The sequence below is a fragment of the Eulemur rufifrons genome, chromosome 16 (assembly GCF_041146395.1).
Source record: "Eulemur rufifrons isolate Redbay chromosome 16, OSU_ERuf_1, whole genome shotgun sequence".
Lineage (NCBI taxonomy): Eukaryota > Metazoa > Chordata > Mammalia > Primates > Lemuridae > Eulemur > Eulemur rufifrons.
The window spans coordinates 10,042,969-10,061,403 of NC_090998.1; the positions used below are offsets into that span (position 1 = coordinate 10,042,969).

The following is an 18,435-nucleotide window of genomic DNA, read 5'->3' on the forward strand; positions in this document are numbered from 1 at the left end:
ATAAGGAAACAGAGCAAAAGTCTTTCTTGTAAAAATTGATTACCTTAAATGTATATATAACCAAAAAGCAGAAAATGAATTATTTCAGAACACATCGAAAGAAATTAAAAACAACAGATCCCGCTGTGCTCAGCGCGAAAGTCCCCAGGCCGGGGGAGGGGTACTGCCCAAAACCGAAATCGCAGCGCTCCACAGAGTCTCCCAGTTGTGGATCCCCAAAATGGTGGCTGCCCATGGGCAAAGAGCTAGCATGTGGGGCTATCACTCAGGAGTTGGCAGATGCCGGTTGGGAGGGTGGAACCAACAGGATGCCCGCTGTTCCTTGTGCATTACAGTCCCACAGTCTCAAAAATATTTGCTTTCTACACATCTGATAAAGGGCTGATAACAAGAATCTATATAGAACTTAAGAAAATCAACAAGAAAAAAATCAAACAACCCCATCAATAAATGGGCAAAGGGCATAAACAGAAATTTTTCAAAAGAAGACAAAATAATGGCCTGCAAACATATAAAAAAGTGCTCAACATCTGTAATCATTAGGGAAATGCAAATCAAAACCACAGTGAGATGTCACCTACCTGCAGTGAGAATGGTCTTTATCAAAACGGCCCCAAACAACCAATGCTGGTAGGGATGTGGAGAGATTGGAACACTCTTACACTGCCGGTGGGACTGCAAACTAGTACAACCCCTGTGGAAAGTAATTTAGAGACATCTCAAAGAGCTAAAAATAGAAATACCATTTGATCCAGCAATCCCACTACTAGGCATCTGCACAAAGGCAAAAAAGACATTCTACAATAAAGACATCTGCACCTGAATGTTTATGGCAGCACAATCGCAAAGATGTGGAACCAACCCAGGTGTCCATCAATACATGAGTGGCTTAATAAAATGTGGTGTGTATATACCATGGAATACTACTCAAGTACAAAAAACAATGGTGATCTAGCACCTCTTATATTACCATGGATAGAGCTTGAGCCCATCCTTCAAAGTGAGGTATCACAAAGATGGAAAAACATGCACCACATGAACTCATCATGAAATTGGTACCAACTGACTAACACTAAGGTGTTCACATGATAGTAATACTCATTGGGTGCTGGTGAGAGGGGTGGAGTCTGGTAAATCCACAACTAATGGAAGTAGAACAAACTATATGGGGAAGCGACAGACTTGTAGCCCCGGCTTGGGTGGGACAAATGCATTACATGTAACCAAAATATTTGTACCCCCATAGTATTCTGAATAAATTTAAAAAAAATTTTAAAAGTTACAGTTTGAGTTAAGGAGTTAAGGTTAATTTATTATTGAACAAAGAAAAAATTTTATGAATTTAGTGTAGACTAAGTGTACAGTGTTTACAATGTCTGCAATAGTATGCAGTAATGTCCTAGGCCTTCACACTCACTCACTGACTCACCTGGAGAGACTTCTATTTGTGCAAGCTTCATTTACGGTAAGTGCCCTGTACAGGTATACCATGTTTTATCTTTTACACCATATTTTTTACTGGACTTTTTCTATGTTTAAATATGTTAAACACACAAATATTAATATCGTGTTACAATTGCATTTATTATTCAGAATAATAGCATGTTATACAGGCTTATAGCCTAGAAGCAAGAGGTTATAAGATATAGGCTAAGGATGTAGTAGGTTTTACCATCTGGTTCATAAAAATATACTGTATGAGGTTCACAGAGTGATGAAATAACCTGACAATGCATTTCCCAGAATGTATCCCTCTCGCTGAGTGACACGTGACTGTATAAAGTTATTTAATTGAAAGTACCAAGTGGATGCTTGTAGGCATAATAGATATCAATACTACAAGTTTAAAAAGAAGACATTAGTGAATTTTATATTATTTGACATTTTTAATATTGGTTTTGTTGTTCTAATTCTATAATGTAACCAATAGAAATGATTAATTTAGTTTATGAAAAGGTAAAACTATATAAATATAAACAAATTTACTTCTAATAGAAATATATAAAACATGATCACAAGTATATATATCAGATTATTAATTTAGTTTATGAAAATATATTAAAATATAAGTAACAGAAATACATATATATCTAGCCAATATTAGCCATTCTCCTGAAAGACTCAAATAATTGCTCTGATTTCAAGGACATAAATATGGATTTAAATTCCATTTTGGTAGATTTAGAAAGCTGAAGATTGAGTTTTTCTGAAATCAATCTTTAAGAGGTTTCATGGAGTAGCCTTTGGAATTATAAATAACAAACATTCTCCCTTTTCTTGATATGAAATGAGGAATGATGGAAAGATTTCCATTTGATACAAACTAGATAAAGTTATTCCCTTTATGTTTGTGTGTCATTTAACCTGTATTTTAAAAGTCTACTTTTTTTGCCCTACCCATTTTTAGTTAGGTGGCATTTTTTAAAATTTGTGTTTCCTCCTACATAGTTTAACTCAGGCTTTAGTCATTTACAACTAATATTCCTATTAAAATACAGACAATTCATTATGATTGGAGAATGAATCAGTGAACAATACTGAGTAGCTATTTAATATTTCAATTTCAGGCATGGTAATATAGTTCAATATTGTTTGATATATTATCCTTCCCAGAAACATTTAGTTTTTAAGATAAATCTGATTAACTTATTTATAAAGTATAAAACTGAATGTGAGAATTTTAGGTAATAAGTAAAAGAAATGAAGATGATAAGTTTGGGAATCGATGTCATATTGATTACAATAATGTTGAAAATGTAGCAATTCCTTAGAATAATTAGTAAGAAATACATTAAATTCCTACTAACAATGTGATTATGGCTTAAAATTATTTTTCATTATAATAGCAATTATATTAATAAGAGCATAAGGAAAAGAAGTATGCAATGCTAAGTTTTAGCGACCTTGTCTAAATGTAGAACATGAACACTTACGATACTGTTAACAAGGCCTAAGATTTTAGTGTTTGTGATTGATATGGAGAAACAACTGCATGGCTAGTGAAGCCTCTGTTCTCCTCCATATTGTCCAATATGAAAACAATTTCTAGAGGCACTTGAAAATGGACAAACTAAACAACACTGGGAGCCCAAGTCTCCTATATTCTGGAGGTGTGTGATGAGATCAACTGAATTCAGAATAGCCCAAGTGTGAGAATTTCCTGTTCAGACCCTGAAGTGACACATTGATGAGACATCTATCTTCTCTGCTCTTGCCTCTCTTTCAGCCTTCACAGGGCACCCTGCGAAGATCACAGATGTTTCTTCTTTCTTATCAGGAGTGGCCTGGTCTCTCCACTAAAAGCTGCAGGACGTTCTGGGGACAGAAGGTATGTGCTGATATTCTCCTCTGTCTCTACCAGCGCATCTCACTTAGTGGGAAATTATAAATACTGGGATAATATCAGAGTGGAACATTGGTGCTTTTACTTGAATAATTGAGGGTGAAAAAGAAGCCTAAAGTATAAAATATGTTTAAGAGGATTTTCTCAAGTACTCAAATTATTGCCGGTGGAGAATTAATCAAGAATTTATCCTCATGAGATTAGGTTTGCTAATCAAAACTATTTTAAGTGAAACCCATAACAATCATGACAATTAATGTTGGATTTTATAATCAGTACAGATCTAACAATATTTTCTATTTAGCCCAGCCTTTAGAAATAGATGTTTAAAATAAATACTTCATATTATGTATGCCAAATATAATTTTCCATTTATGTTTTTAGACTAAATGCAGGCAGTTTTACTTTGGGTAAAATAAGAATGAGATAACTAATAAAATGTGAATCTAAACTTAATTATAAGCAATTGAAAGACTTAAAAAATATTTGAGCAAAACATTGCAACAAAAAGATGATAGAAGAGACTCCTACCTGATGAATTATTTTACATGCTCTAATATGAACCAGATATAACAATGGAGCAATTGTAATAAAAATAATAAAATACTAATAACTTGAAAGCTTATAATTGCTATGTGTGTTAAGTGTTTTACCTACATTATACTTTATAAATTATTTTTTCCATTCTAGATTAGTAAACAATGTAACTAGATACTAGGTAACTTTCGAGGGTTGCACCTTATAAATTTCAATGCCAGATGTAATTCTAGATCTCAGTGACTGAGGAGCTCATTGACTATGTTATCATATTACATTATCTAAATTATCATATTTATTTACACAACAAAAGTGCCTTATGATTTTGACACTATAGGGTCTTTCTTAAAGTTTAAGTACAAGTGTAAATCATTAACTAAAAGTATTTTAATGTAAGAAATTCTATATGTTCTAATATTACTACTCCATCTGATAGCACTCAATTATTCATGATTAATGAATTGTAAAAGTGTCTTAGAATTAGTGCATTATTTCCAATACAGAATTTTAATAATTTAACATACATATTCTAAATCGTGGTAAAATGTTTGTGACTTTAATAAAGTCAGATCTGACTTTAATAAAGATATTTGTATTTATGAACTTCTATTCCACACTAGTTTATCATTTTTATGGCTCCTACTAATAATGTTATGTCAAATGTAGACTATGTTTTTTGAAAATTACCTGTTCAGTTATAAGACTTTGTATAAAGCTTTAAGGAAATTAGTATCAGACTTTTACATTGTTCACCCACAAAATGAATGTTGTTACTCAGCCCCCAATACACCCCAGTCTGATTACCCCAGGGATCTTATCATTTAATAAATCATTTATTAACTTCTTAAGTACAGTTATCACAGAGCACAGTCTATGAATCACACAGCTGCAGAGATGAAGAACCAAAGAGTAACCTGCTCAGGACTGAATCTGGCCAAGGACTCAAAGAAGCAGCAAAGAAAATCTAAGGGCGGGAAAAGCTCCATTTCAGTACCTGAACAGGAAATAACAGAAGTAGAATTAGACCTTCAAAATGCTACTCAGGATCTTCAGGGGAAGGAGAAGACCTGTTACTACAAATGTAAGCATTTACTAGATCCTCAGTATGACTGTTCTGGGATATACCGTTTTGGTGAAGAGTTGTGGGAAAGATGAGGGAATATTTTCCATTTGTGAGGATGAGAGCTCAAAGTTTGGATAAGGTACTCTAATATGAATCTGAAGGCTAATTTTATTCAGGCGTTGTTAAACGTGTAGGCCTTCATCAACAAATCATGGGGCATTATATTTACTGAATACGCAACAGTGTATTTTGAGAGAAAGATGACCACGGTAGATGTGGGTTTAGAGACAAGAATTTATCCCTTTGATTCCCTGTACGTGTGGGTTCTCTTGTATGAAAACCTTCTAATCAACTGTCTCCATCTCTCCTTCCTCAGTGTTTCTGTTTCTCTCCCCGCAGTTTCACTGTTGCCTCCAGAGCAGCTCACTGCTGAGATCCTGGCCGTCATTTGCACTGTCCTCGTGGGCTCTGTGTTAAAAATGGTATTAATAGCTCACATTCCCTGTAAGTATATATTTGAATAGTTACAATAGAACTTCTCACCTTAATGATTGAAAGTGCCTCTAAGCATTTCATAAGAATAGGAAATAGGATATTTAGATGTTAATTATTTTTTCCAGTTACATTAACACAGAAGCCGAACAATTCTTCACAGACTATGAGAACTCAGAAAGGTACATTTTATATTTTATCTCTATCTTAGTCTGTGCAAAAATATAATAGATTTTTTTGGGAAATAAATTAGAATATTGGACAATAAATGTTCATAAATAAAGATTGTAAGGGGATATTCCCTTTTCTTCAACAATAAGTAAAAATACTCATTAAAATCACTATACCCTCTTTTTGTCATTTTACTCAAATTACTACTGCTGTCATGTGATAAGAATTAAATAGTTCTGCTATTCTAAATAAAGTGTTTTGTTCGGTGATTTCTCAGACATGTGTAGGGTGGATTTTGTTTGATGCTTTTCTTTATGTGGGAACATAATTAGGAGAGGAGAGACTTGCCATTTTCAGTGCGTGTATGAGCGAGAGTGTGTTCTATAAATGTAGCAGCTGTCTGGATACACAGATATGTTATGTGCATATAAGTTTGTACCTTTACAAATACATAGATTGATTTTTGTTTTAAAAAATTCATATTTTTTCTGGATAATAGTTCATAGTCTTTCCTCAGCATATAATTGTGTCCGTTGTCCAGAGGAGTGGTTCACGTATTCCACCAATTGTTACTACATTAGTAAGGAACCAAAAACTTGGCATGAGAGTGTGACGGCCTGTGCTTCCCAGAACTCTAGTCTGCTTTACATACATAATGAAGAAGAAATGGTAAGATGTTAAATGTTAAAAATACTTTATTAAAAGCTTCTATCAGCCAATATTGTATTTATAGAATTCATCAATATTTATGTACATATAATTAGTTTATTTGTTTTCAAACCTGTAAATAATCCATTGATTGACTTGACAATAGGTTATTTATATTCATATGTTGATAATACACATTAAATTATTTTCACTTCTTGCTTCTTACAAAAAACCATGCTTGTATCCATGTTTTTATTTTAAAATAAATATTACTACTTAATTTTACTATATATAAAGAACTAAATACATCATGATTGTGCAGATTGATCATGCAGTGAATGGACTCACGTAATACAAGACAGATGATGAATTAGAAGTTTCCAACCTAGCAGCCTCACCCCTGTGTATTCCCTGATCACCTCTTCTTCCTCTTCTCCAAAATATTATCCTGATATCTAATACATAAAAAAGCTTTGCCTGTTTTAGAATTTACATAAATGGAATCATACCTTATGCATTCCTATGTCTGTGTCCTTTCACTCTCATGTGATATTTTTGCAATTTATTCATTCTAATGAATTAGCTATAGTTTAATGATTTTTACTGTAGTATTATGTACATATAACATTTTAAAATCCATTCTATGTGGTGTCTCTGAACAGGGGACGTGAGTCTCAGCCCTCAGGGACACAGAGGATTCCTGGATGAAGCACTTGAATCATGGGATTCTTTTGCTGGTCCCCCTCAGCCACACCTACCCTGGTGTCTCTTGGTGGGGGACAGAAGCACTTCCTCTGGCTACTTACTGTTAGCAGGTCTCCTGATAGATCACCCTTGCTGGTGGTGCCAGCCTTGCTGGTGTTGCTGGCAGGACTCTCTCTCAGTGCAGAGGGGGAATGAGCTTACCTGAAGCACCTCTCATTGCCAGGGTGGGTGCCAGGTGACAGCAGGTCTAGGTCACTTTCTTCTGTACGACGGAGGACTTAAGATGCCCAGCCACTGTGTTGATCCCGGATCCTGGAGTCCCAAACCACTGTACCTTTCTCTTTCTAACTTTCAGAGTCTACTTGCTTGTGTCTTTTATAAATTGCAAAATTTATCGTGCATTTAGTAAGGGGAAGCACCAGATTTGGACCATGGGTGTTCGACCAGTACCAAAACAGACAAAACTGGGAGCTTAGCTAAAGAATAGTGTGGTGCCCAGAAAACCATATTTTGGCTTATATACCATTTATTTTTTGAATGGCAGCTCTTTTAATTTCCTTCTAAACCCCCAAATTTCAGAAATGTAGTAGAAATATACATTGATTTAGTATTAACAGCAGGAGAAATATATGTACAGTGTTTTGAAAGTCTTTAAAATTCATTTATATTAGTTTTGCCAATACTGGTTACTATTAAATTACATGGGTCATAATTTTCTTCATTAATGTAAGAAGAAGAATGACACTACTAAGTATAAATGTTTAAGAGTTCATTTTAAGTGAAAATTACAAATGTTTGTGGACGTTCTTAGCACTATATAAAGGGGTTTTCAACTTTAATATTGCTTAAAACAGTAATTTTATTTTGACAGTTACAGATCCAATGAAAGAACACACTACTGGCACTTTAAAAAATTGTTAAATATTTAATAATTATTTAAATATACAATACTTATATTTCTGTAGAAACTTCTGGGCTCCTTTTCAAAGCAAGCGTGGATTGGAGTCTTTCGTAACAGGAGCCATCATCCGTGGGTGTCTAGAAATGGCTCAGCTTTCAAACTTAAGTAAGTTTTTTGAGTGGTGGGATATAGTAGAAAAAATAGAAAAAGGAGAAATTTCAGGAGAATAATATGAGAAAGTTTAAGTTGAATTAAAGACATGAAAAAGATGATGAAAGTTGGTGAAATGCTGATATAAATGTTAAAGAATGAACGACATTTATCCCCTTTACTGGTAGTTTTATTTTCTGTAGTTTGAGGGTATGGCATTCAACCATGTTTGGAAAATTTTGCATTAAATATCCAGCAAAGAACACTTTATAAGCTTTAAATTGCTCAGTGTTTTCAGTAGTGCAATGAGATTTCACATTGTCCCACCCTGTCTTGCCTGGGATGTAAATCATCTCTTTGACCGGTAGGTCCACACCCTTTAGTCACTTAGGAGCCCTCTGGTGATCAGATCAATTGTTACAGTATCTCAGTGCTTGTGTTCAAGTACTTCTTATGTTACTTAATAATGACCCAAAAGCTCAAGAGTAGTGATGCCGGCATATTGTTATACATTCTCTTTTGTAGTATGTTATTGATGTTGATCTCTTCTTGTGCCTAATTTGTAAATTAAACTTTACCACTGGTGTGTATATTTAGAATAAACATAATATATAACAAGGTTCAGTAAAATAGGTGATTTCAGGCATCCACTGGTGATCTTGAAACACATCCCCTGTGGATACGGGGGACTACTGTGTTCAGTTTTCTTGATAACCAACTCTTAATTATATTACATGAAAATGTGATTAAATGATAAAATCCTTTCCTTAAAGAACATGAAAAATCCTGTTGTTTCATGAATTGGCCCCATAAAATATAAAAGAAGTATGAATTTTTCCCTATTACAGAATACAGGAAACAATATATGGTAAATATCACTGTGCTGTGCTGGACTCACTCAGACTTCAATCAAGTGGATGTTCATCTAATAAAACATATATTTGTAAGCATGAGCTTTAGAAGTAAAGCACCTGAGTTTGGAGTTGGCCAGGTAATACTTTGGGAAATGGAAATAATATTATGATTGCATAAGTCAATGAATTGTAATTTGTTTTAATAATGAAAAGATATTCAAAAATAATATTTGTAGCATAATACACACAACAGAAGGAACAGGATATCGTTGCTTTTGTGTCTGTTTTTTTTTCTCTCAACATTCTACTTGTGACATTCATGTGTTCTAAAAATTGCATGTTATGCGAATCTGTCTATATGAATATCAAGAATGGGCGAACCCTTGGAGACTGAAAGGGGAATAGTCATTGTCAAAGGCTAAGGGGACGTTGGACTAGAAAGTGACCACTAATTGCTACATTTCTCGGGTGATGAAAATTTTCCAAATTTTGGAAATACTTCGGTTGTAACTCTGTAAATATACTAAAATTAACTGATTTTAGTTAGTTTATCTTTAAATAGATAATAATTTTATCTTTAAATAGATGAAATTTATGCTATCTACATGACATCTCAATAGCAGTTATTTGGAAATATCTCTCCTGCAGTTATGTTTGGGACTGCATTATTCTCTAAAGTCATATTCAAGATTAGGCCCCTATATAAAGTTAACTTTTCCAATCGATATCATGCTATGTGCAGCAATGTATTAGGCTTTCTTTAATTTCTTTCTATCATATTTTGTATTATTTGGTATTGAAGTCATACAGAAATACTGGTATTCCACATTTATGCCTTTATAAATAGCATCCTCATTTTAAAATTTCCTTTAGTTATTTTGTTGTTGTAAACAGAAATATAATTGAGGTCTGTATGTTGATCCCATATCCAGTTACTTCATTGATGTTATGTATTAATTCTACCACTTCAGGTATAGGATTTTATGGATTTTCTACATAAACTATTTTTTTCCCAGTGCCATAAATTTTTCTTTATTTATTTTTGCTGTCTAGAATTTATCTTCAATGATGAAGAGAAAGTACAATAATGGTTCTATGAATATCATATGTATTATTTCCTGCTTTTGATGAGAATATTTCAACATTTCATATTTTTTAATTTTCTTACAACTTTTGCATATTTAAGCAATTTTATAACATTCCCAATTTCTAATAGATTTTGCTTTGAATACTTGTTACATTTTAATATTTTTGTATTAATTGAAATGAGATATGTTTTCTCCATGTAGTGTTTATAATCTAAAATACTTTTATTTCTTCTAAATGTTAAACAAGTCTTGCATTTCTTAGATAGAATCATACTGGTCATTCGATATTATCCCTTTAATGTAAATCGGTGCATATATTACATTAGAGTAACATTGCTTTCATAATCCTAGTTCACAAGGAAATTCTATTATGTTTTTATTCATATACATACTTGAAAATTCTTGCTATCAAAGCTACCCTGGGAAGCATTTCTTTTTTTGATAACCTGAAAGCCTTTGTGTACGAGTACTGTTTATTATTCATTAGTGATGCCACCTCAGTTTATAGACTATATTGATGTGGATGTTTATGTAAGAAACTCAGTTTGTTTAGTACATGTATGGTTTTGTCAGGGGCCAGTTCTTTTACTGCATTTTGGTAATATGCACATTTTAGGAATTTTTTATTTCACATGGATATTAAATTATATTTATGAAATGGTTTCATACTTTTTGATATCTGTTAAAACTATAAGATATTCCTACATTTAAACTAGAAAAAAATATTTGTGCCTTCCCTGGTTCTTTCTTAATCTTCTATCAATTTTATTTATTGTTTTCAATAAAAATATCTTTGGCTTTGTTGATACTCTCTGCTTACTGTGTCTCATGATTTTATATTATTTGTTGTTTTCTTTCTTCTACTTCACTTGTATTTAATTTAAATTCAGCTTTTTTCCTTTTGTTTTCTTTTGATGCATGATCAGATAATGCCAGTTCTGATTTCATTTTTTGCAACATATGTATTTAATGCAACCAATTTTTCACAAGAAATATGTCCATTCTGTTTTAGTCAGAATTCATATGAAAATTATGACTCTCCATTGTGGTAATTTCTTTGGTTCTTATTTTCTTTAGCAATATATGACAGAATTAAAAATTATGTAGATTTTCCAATTTTTGGTTATTGACTTCCATATAGGATAACCGTAGTTATAGTATTTTCTATAAAGGTGAAAATATTTTATATATCTGTTCAAATGTGGCTGGTGTGATGGAGGAACTGATTTTAAGTGTTATTTATTTTTCATTAATTATTAATTACATTTCAAGTGTCACTGGCCAATCAGATACTTGAGATTATAGTATACCTTGGAATATTTCCATGAGATATTAAAAATATGAGTACTCTGTATTAGTGTAGAGTGTACATGTGTGTATGTGTGCACATGTGCATGTACGTAATGGTTAATTGCCTAATATAAATCTTTCCATAGGATCACTAGTATACCTATGTAATAAGCATTGAGACAAAATTGTTTCTTACATGTTTATGATTCTTTATTCATTCACTGCTTTCAATTCTATGTTGATATAGGATTATTAGGTACATACATATTCTAAAAGTTTAAAACTAATGGTTTGAAAAATAAGTTAATCATTATTAAAATACATTTCCAATAATGATTATTACGTTATATAATTACATTGAATTAAGCTCAGCAGTTTTCTTCCTGGTTGTTTTGCATGGTATATGTTTGTATTTTTTCTTTTAATTTTGTTTACATTTTTAAATTTGAAAATATTAAAGGATACAAAAGTTTTGTTACATGGATACCTTCTGTCATGTTTAAGTCAGGCTTTTTGTTGTGCTGATAACTAGAATAATGTTCATTGTACCCAATAGGTATGTATTTATTCCTCACTCCCTCACCATTTCTCCTTATTTCCAATGACATTCATATCTCTTTGTACCTGTGTGTACCCATCATTTAGCTTTAACTTATTAATGAGAACATATGGTGTTTGGTTTTCCATTTCTGAGCTACTTCACTTAAGAGTTTCCAGTTCCATCTAAGTTGGTGCAAAAACATTATATTTTTAATTTATTTTAGGGCTGTACAATAATCCATGATGTGTGTGTGCATATGTATGTATATATATATGCACACACACACACACACATACACACACCATATTTTCTTTATTGACTAATGAATTGATGGGCACTTAGGTTGATTCCACATCTTTGCAATTTTGAATTGTGCTGTGATAAACATTTGAGTGCTGTTGTCTTTTTATAAAGTCACTTTTTTTTACATTTATTTTTTGATGAAACCCCATACTGCTTTCCATAGAAGTCATACTAATTTGTAGGCTCAACAACTATTTATAAGCATCCTCTTCTCTCTTAATGCATGCCAGAATGTATTTTTCTTTTCTTTTTGCTTTTTAACAATGGCCATTCTGACTGGATAAGGTGGTATCTCCTTGTAGTTTTCATTTGCATTTCCTTGAGGATTAGTGATGGTGAACTTTTTTTCATATGTTTCTTGGACATTTGTCTATCTTCTCTTGAGAAACCTCTGTTCATGTCTTTTGCCCACATTTCAGTGGGGTGCTTTGTTTTTTTCTTGTTGTTTTGTTTGAATTTTTTGTAAATTCTGGATATTAGTCATCTGTCTGACGTAAAGTTGGTAAATATTTTCTCCCATTCTGTAGGTTGTCTATTCACTCTGTTGATTATTGCCTTTTCTAGGCAGAAACTTTTTAATTTAATTAATTCCCACTTATTTATTTTTGTTGTTGCTGTACATGATTTGGGGTCTTAGTCATAAATTCATTGCTTAGGCCAATGTCTACAAGAGGTTTACCTATGTTTTCTTGTAGAATTTATAATATTTCATGTCTTTCATTTAAGTGTTTTATCCATCTTGAGTTAACTTTTCTATATGGAAGAGATAGGGGTTCTGTTTCATTCTTCTGCCTGTGGCTATCCAGTTTTCCCACCACCATTTCTTGAATAAGGCATCCTTTTCCCAGCATATGTTGTTGTACATTTTATGATGATAAGTTGGTCACAGCCATATGTTTTGTTTTTGGGTTTTCTAGTATGTTTCATTGGCTGATGTCCCTACTTGTATACCAGTACCATGCTATTTGGGTTACTAGGGCCTTGCAGTATAATGTGATGCAGGTAATGTGATGTCTCTGGATCTATTCTTTTTGCTTAAGATTGCTTTGGGTATTCAGGCTCTTTTTCAGTTTTAAATGAAGCTTAGGATTATTTTTTATAGGTCTGTTAAATATCGCATTGGTATTTTGATGAGGATTGCCCTGAATCTGTAAATCACTTTGGGCAGTATGGACATTTTAATAATCTTGATTCTCACAATCCATGAGCAAGGGATGTTTTTCCATTTGTTTGTGTCATCTATGATTTCTTTATTCATTGTTTTGTAGTTCACTTTGTAGGGATCTTTCAGCCCCTTGGTAAAGTATATTCCTAGGTATTTCATTTTCTTTATTGCTATTGAGAGTATATTGAGCCCTTAATTCGCCTCTCAGCTTGACTGTTATCAGTATATAGAAATGCCCCTGCTTTGTGTCAATTCCATGAGTATTTCAATGAAGTCTTTAGAGTTTTCTGCTTGAAAGATCTTATCATCAGCGTACAAGGATAGTTTGACTCCTCTTTCTCAATTTGAGTGCCCTTTATTTCTTTCTCTTGGCTGATTGCTCTGGCTAGTACTTACGGTATTATTTTGAATAGAAGTGATGACAGAGGGGACCCTTGTCTTGTTGCAGTTCTTAGGAGGAACGATTTGAACTTTTCCCCATTTAAAATGATGTTGGCTGTGGGTCTGTCATGTATGATTTTTATAATTTTGAGTTATATTCTTTTTATGCCCAATTTGTTGAGAGTTTTTACTGTGGAAGGGTACTGAATTTTATCAAACGTTTTTTCTACATCCATTGAGATGATAATATGGTATTTTTTTGCTTCTGTTTATGTGGTGAATGTTATTGATTTAAATAAGTTGAAGCATCTTTGCATCCCAGCGAACTTGATCATGGTGGATTATCTTTTTGATGTGTTATAGATTTTACTTTGCAAGTATTTTCTTGAGATTTTTTGTATCTATATTTATAAGAGATATTGGTCTATAATTTTCTTTTTTTGTTGTGTCTTTTCTTGGCTTTGGTATTATGTTGATACTGGCTTTGGAGAATGAGTTAGGGAGGATTCCCTCCTTCTCGATGCTGTGAGATCATTTTGTAGGATATGAACCAGTTCTTTCTAGGCCTGTTAACATTCAAATTTGAATCCATCTGGTCTGGGGCTTTGATTTTTTTGTTGGGAGATGTTTTTATTACTGCTTCAATCTCGCTGGTTGTTATTGGTCTGTTCAGGATTTCTATTTTAACTGATTCGGTTTTGGGAGAGTGTATGTTTCCAGGAATTTTTCCATTTCTTCCATGTTTTCTAACTTGTGCCCACAGAGGTTTTCATAGTATCACTAATGATATTGTGTATTTTTTGGTGTCAGCTGTAATGTTCCTTTTCCATTTCTCACTGAGCTTATCTGAGTCCTTCCTCTTATGCTTCTCATTAATCTGACAGGTAGTCTATGGATTTTGTTTATCTTCAAAGAATCAACTTTTGTTTCACTGATTCTTTGTATTTTTGTTGTTCTTTCTGTTGTTTCCATTTCATTTAGTGGTACTCTGAGCTTGATTATGTCTTTTTTCCTACTGGCTTTGGATTTGGTTTATTCTTCTTTTTCTAATTCCTGGAGATTTGACATTAGGTTGTTAATTTGTGATCTTTCTGTCTTTTTGGTGTAGGCATTTAAACGTATACACTTTCCCCTTACTACAGCTTTTCATGTGTCCTCTTTTGTAATTCAGTTTGAGTAATCTTTTGATTTCCAATTTAATTTCATTATTGAACCAAGGATCATTCAGCAGGAGGTTGTTTAATTTCCATAACTTTCATAGATTTCAATGTTTCTCTTGGACTTGAAAGCTGGGTTTATTGCACTGTGGTCTAAGAAATACATGGTGTGGTTTTGATTTTTTTTTTTTTGTATTTGCTCAGAGCCTTTTTTGTGGTCTAAGTTATGATCAGTCTTGGAGTATGTCCCATGAGCTGATGAGAAGAATGTATATTCAGTGGTTTGAGAGTAGAATATTCTGTAAATGTCTCTTATGTCCATTTGTTGTAGAGTCCTATTTAAGCCCAGTGTTTCCTTATTTGTTTTCTGCTTCAAAGATCTTTCCAGTTATGTCAGTGGATTATTGAAGTCCCTGGCAATTAAAATGTTACTTGTTATTTCTTTGCTAGGAACTAGAAGAATTTGCTTTATCATACTGGGAGTTCCTGTGTTAAGTGTATATATATTTTGGATTGTTATATATTTTTGTTGAATTCCTCTCTTTACCATTACATAGGGACCATTTTTTTTTTTTTTTTACCATTGTGGATTTAAAGTCTAGTCAATATGATGTGAGAATGGCTATACTTGCTTGCTTTTGGTTTCCATTTACTTGTAGTATTTTTTTTTATTCCCCTTTCTCTCACTCTATGAGACTCCTTGTGGTTTAGATGCATTTCTTGGATACAGCAAAGGTGTTTTATATATGAGGTGTTTTATCATCCATTCAGCCAGTGTATGTCTTTTAAGTGGGGCATTCAGAAAGTTCACATTAAGTATTACTACTGATATGTGGATGCTGTTGTATTCATCATGTTGGATGATACCTTATTGTTTTGGTTTCTCTCCCTTGTGCTATTGTTTATATGAACTGTGAGCTTTACCTTTGGGTGTTTTTACAATGGTGGGTATCTATTGTGCTGTTGCATGTATAATGCACTTTTGAGCATTTCTGTTGGGCAGATTTAGTAGTGACAAATTTCCTTAGTGTTTGCTTCTCTGGGAAAGTCTTTATTTCTCCATCATTTATGAACCTTAATTTTTCAGGATACAAAATTCTTGGCTGTCATCTGTTCTCTTTAAGAACATTAAAAATAGGGACCCAGTGCCTTCTGGCTCATGAGGTCTCTGCTGAAAGGTCAGCTGTTAGCCTGACGGGTTTTCCTTTTAGGTTAGTTGTAGCTTTCATCTTGAAGCTTGTAGAAATTTCTTCCACATTTTCACTTTGGCCAGGTTGATGCCTGTGTGTCTTGGAGATATTCTATATGTTATAAATTTTCTGATGCTTTATGACCATTTTCTATCTGGAAACTTTAATCTCTGGCAACACTGGGTCCCAGGTGTTAGCTACTCTCCCAGCAAAACAGGTCCCAGGCACGATTGTCGCAAGAGAATTGGAAATAATAGAGACAGAGACAAAGTGTAGTTTAAAGAGATTGGGGAGTCAGGGGTCCTCCAGCATTCCTGTGAACCAAGAGGCACTGAGTGAAGTCCCACATCAGTATTTATTGTTACAGCAAGCAGTTGTTCTTGGTCATAGAATTATGTATAGAGATCATTTGTTAGGATTTCAAGGCTTCCCAAACATTTCAAGGGACTGTTACCTAATTCTGTCTACAAGAGAAAACAGTTACAAAATTTTTCTAAGGTAAACATTTTAAGCCCTAAGTTAAGAATAGTCTTAGCTGAGCATACAAGTTAAAGATAAAATTGCATTAAGGCAGGAGGAACACTGAGTCTGTATACTAATCTAATCTATTTCTCTATATATAGAGACACATGGTCAGGAGTGAAGCAGGAATAGCCTTGAAGTTTAAGATAGTTCCAGCTGCAAGTTGTGTGCTGGGCTGGCATTTTTCATCAATTTCTTAGCCTTGAGCCCTATGCAGAGCTCTGCTTTGCACAAGCTCAAGGTGATGGCTTGCAGGCCTCGAGACAGCACCACCTTGCAGATGCCTCTGATGGGTGGAATGCCCCCCTTGTTGCTAAGCAGCTTCTGGTCTGTGAGCTGACACACCCACAGATTCCTTCAAGGCAAAGCCCTGCAAAACATCTGAAACATTCCATGTCTCTTAATTCTGTATCTCAACAATTCCCAACTTCCTGACTGAGATTCCTCAGTCTGCAATATTTTTAGAAAGTGACAGAGAGGATCCCTGAAGCTTTCTCCCTTGTTGAGTCACAAGCAGCTTGCACAGAACAATAAGCTCTGTTCCCTGTCACCATCCTCCATATGTCTCTGTGAAACAAAGGTAAATAGAACAAGAAATGATAGAATGAACTCACTTACTTGAACTCTCTTTTTGAAATTAGATTTTTTCTGGTTTTAGTGAGTTTACCTTACACTAAACCACAATATATAGAGAGGAGACTGTATTATTCGTGTAGATATACTCAAAGATACTTAAAGGCAGAGGCTAACTATATAACATTAGGCTATCAAATTCTTGCTTTTGTTTATCTGCAAATAAATTGGCCCAACATGAAATTTGCTTCGATAATTTGTGTAATAATTTCTTGAAATTTATGCATTAAATATTTTTAATTGCTTTCCTTACTCCATATATCAGTCAAGAAATATTTTACTTTGTGAGTAGGAACTTTTGTCCTTCTTCTGAGAGAAAAATGAGAAGTACAAATTGGGACTGCATATATGGGTTTAAGAAACAGAAATAAATAAGACAGTCTGACTCATCTACAGGATATCATCAAAGGCATAAAGTTACACCTAGGTCTCCAAAAATATTCATTGAATTTTATTTTTATTAAACTAATACAAGCAAAATCTAATGACCTTGCCTAATATAATGATTTTGTTATAGCTATTTCTTTCTTCAAATACCTAAGGGGAAATAAACACTTTACAGTTTTTGCAAGTGTTTTTCAGGTGAAAGATTTAGTCACCTACACTAGCCTGCAAATTACTCTTTCCACTTACAAAAGGCTTTTTTGTTCACATACTTTATAAACTCAATGATATCATCTCCTTACCAAAGCATTAAAAAAATTTTAAGTCTAGAAATATAATATTTACACTATAGAAAGCTAAATGAAAGACACCACTGTGACTAATATGTGACCGATAAGGTTGAGACTGACTAGATGGGATGTTAAGTCACTAAAAGATCAATTCATGCTCAACCCTGTCTCTTTTTCAAGTTGTTGCCCCAATATCTCCTTCCAACTAAACACCTTGAAATAAAAAAGAGTAATCTAAACTCCCTTTATCCATTTCTTCACTGCCTACTTACTAAGTAAGCCACTGCAATCTAAATTTTGCTCTTTTACCAACCCATTACAACTGTTAAAATCAAAGCCACCAACGATGTCTCTGTAGCTAACTCTGACTAACATTCTTTAGCATTAGACATTGACATAGTATTATTTGTTATATTTGCAATAAAATTAAATGAGAAGAATCCCTACAAGTAGGTATTGTCCAAGTTTCTTATTATAGGAAGAAATAAATCTTTACAAAAACATAAAACAAAATCAACACTGAAAGAGAGAAGCAAGAAAAGCAATAGAAAATGCTGGTAGGGTTCAACTTTCTAGGCCCAGATTTTTCTGTGGCTAAGGTGTATCAGACTTTTGTGATGTGTTTAT

At 33.4% G+C, this 18,435-nt stretch overlaps 1 protein-coding gene across 1 annotated transcript; it reads left to right on the forward strand.

Annotated features, from left to right (window-relative positions):
- The first annotated feature begins 4,774 nt into the window (after positions 1-4,774).
- LOC138396891 (NKG2-A/NKG2-B type II integral membrane protein-like) lies at positions 4,775-8,970 on the forward strand. The gene is made up of 6 exons (XM_069490646.1): positions 4,775-4,961; positions 5,343-5,447; positions 5,564-5,617; positions 6,124-6,275; positions 7,925-8,025; positions 8,859-8,970. The coding sequence occupies exons 1-6, from the start codon at positions 4,775-4,777 to the stop codon at positions 8,968-8,970; spliced, it is 711 nt and encodes a 236-aa protein (XP_069346747.1).
- The last annotated feature ends 9,465 nt before the right edge of the window (positions 8,971-18,435 follow it).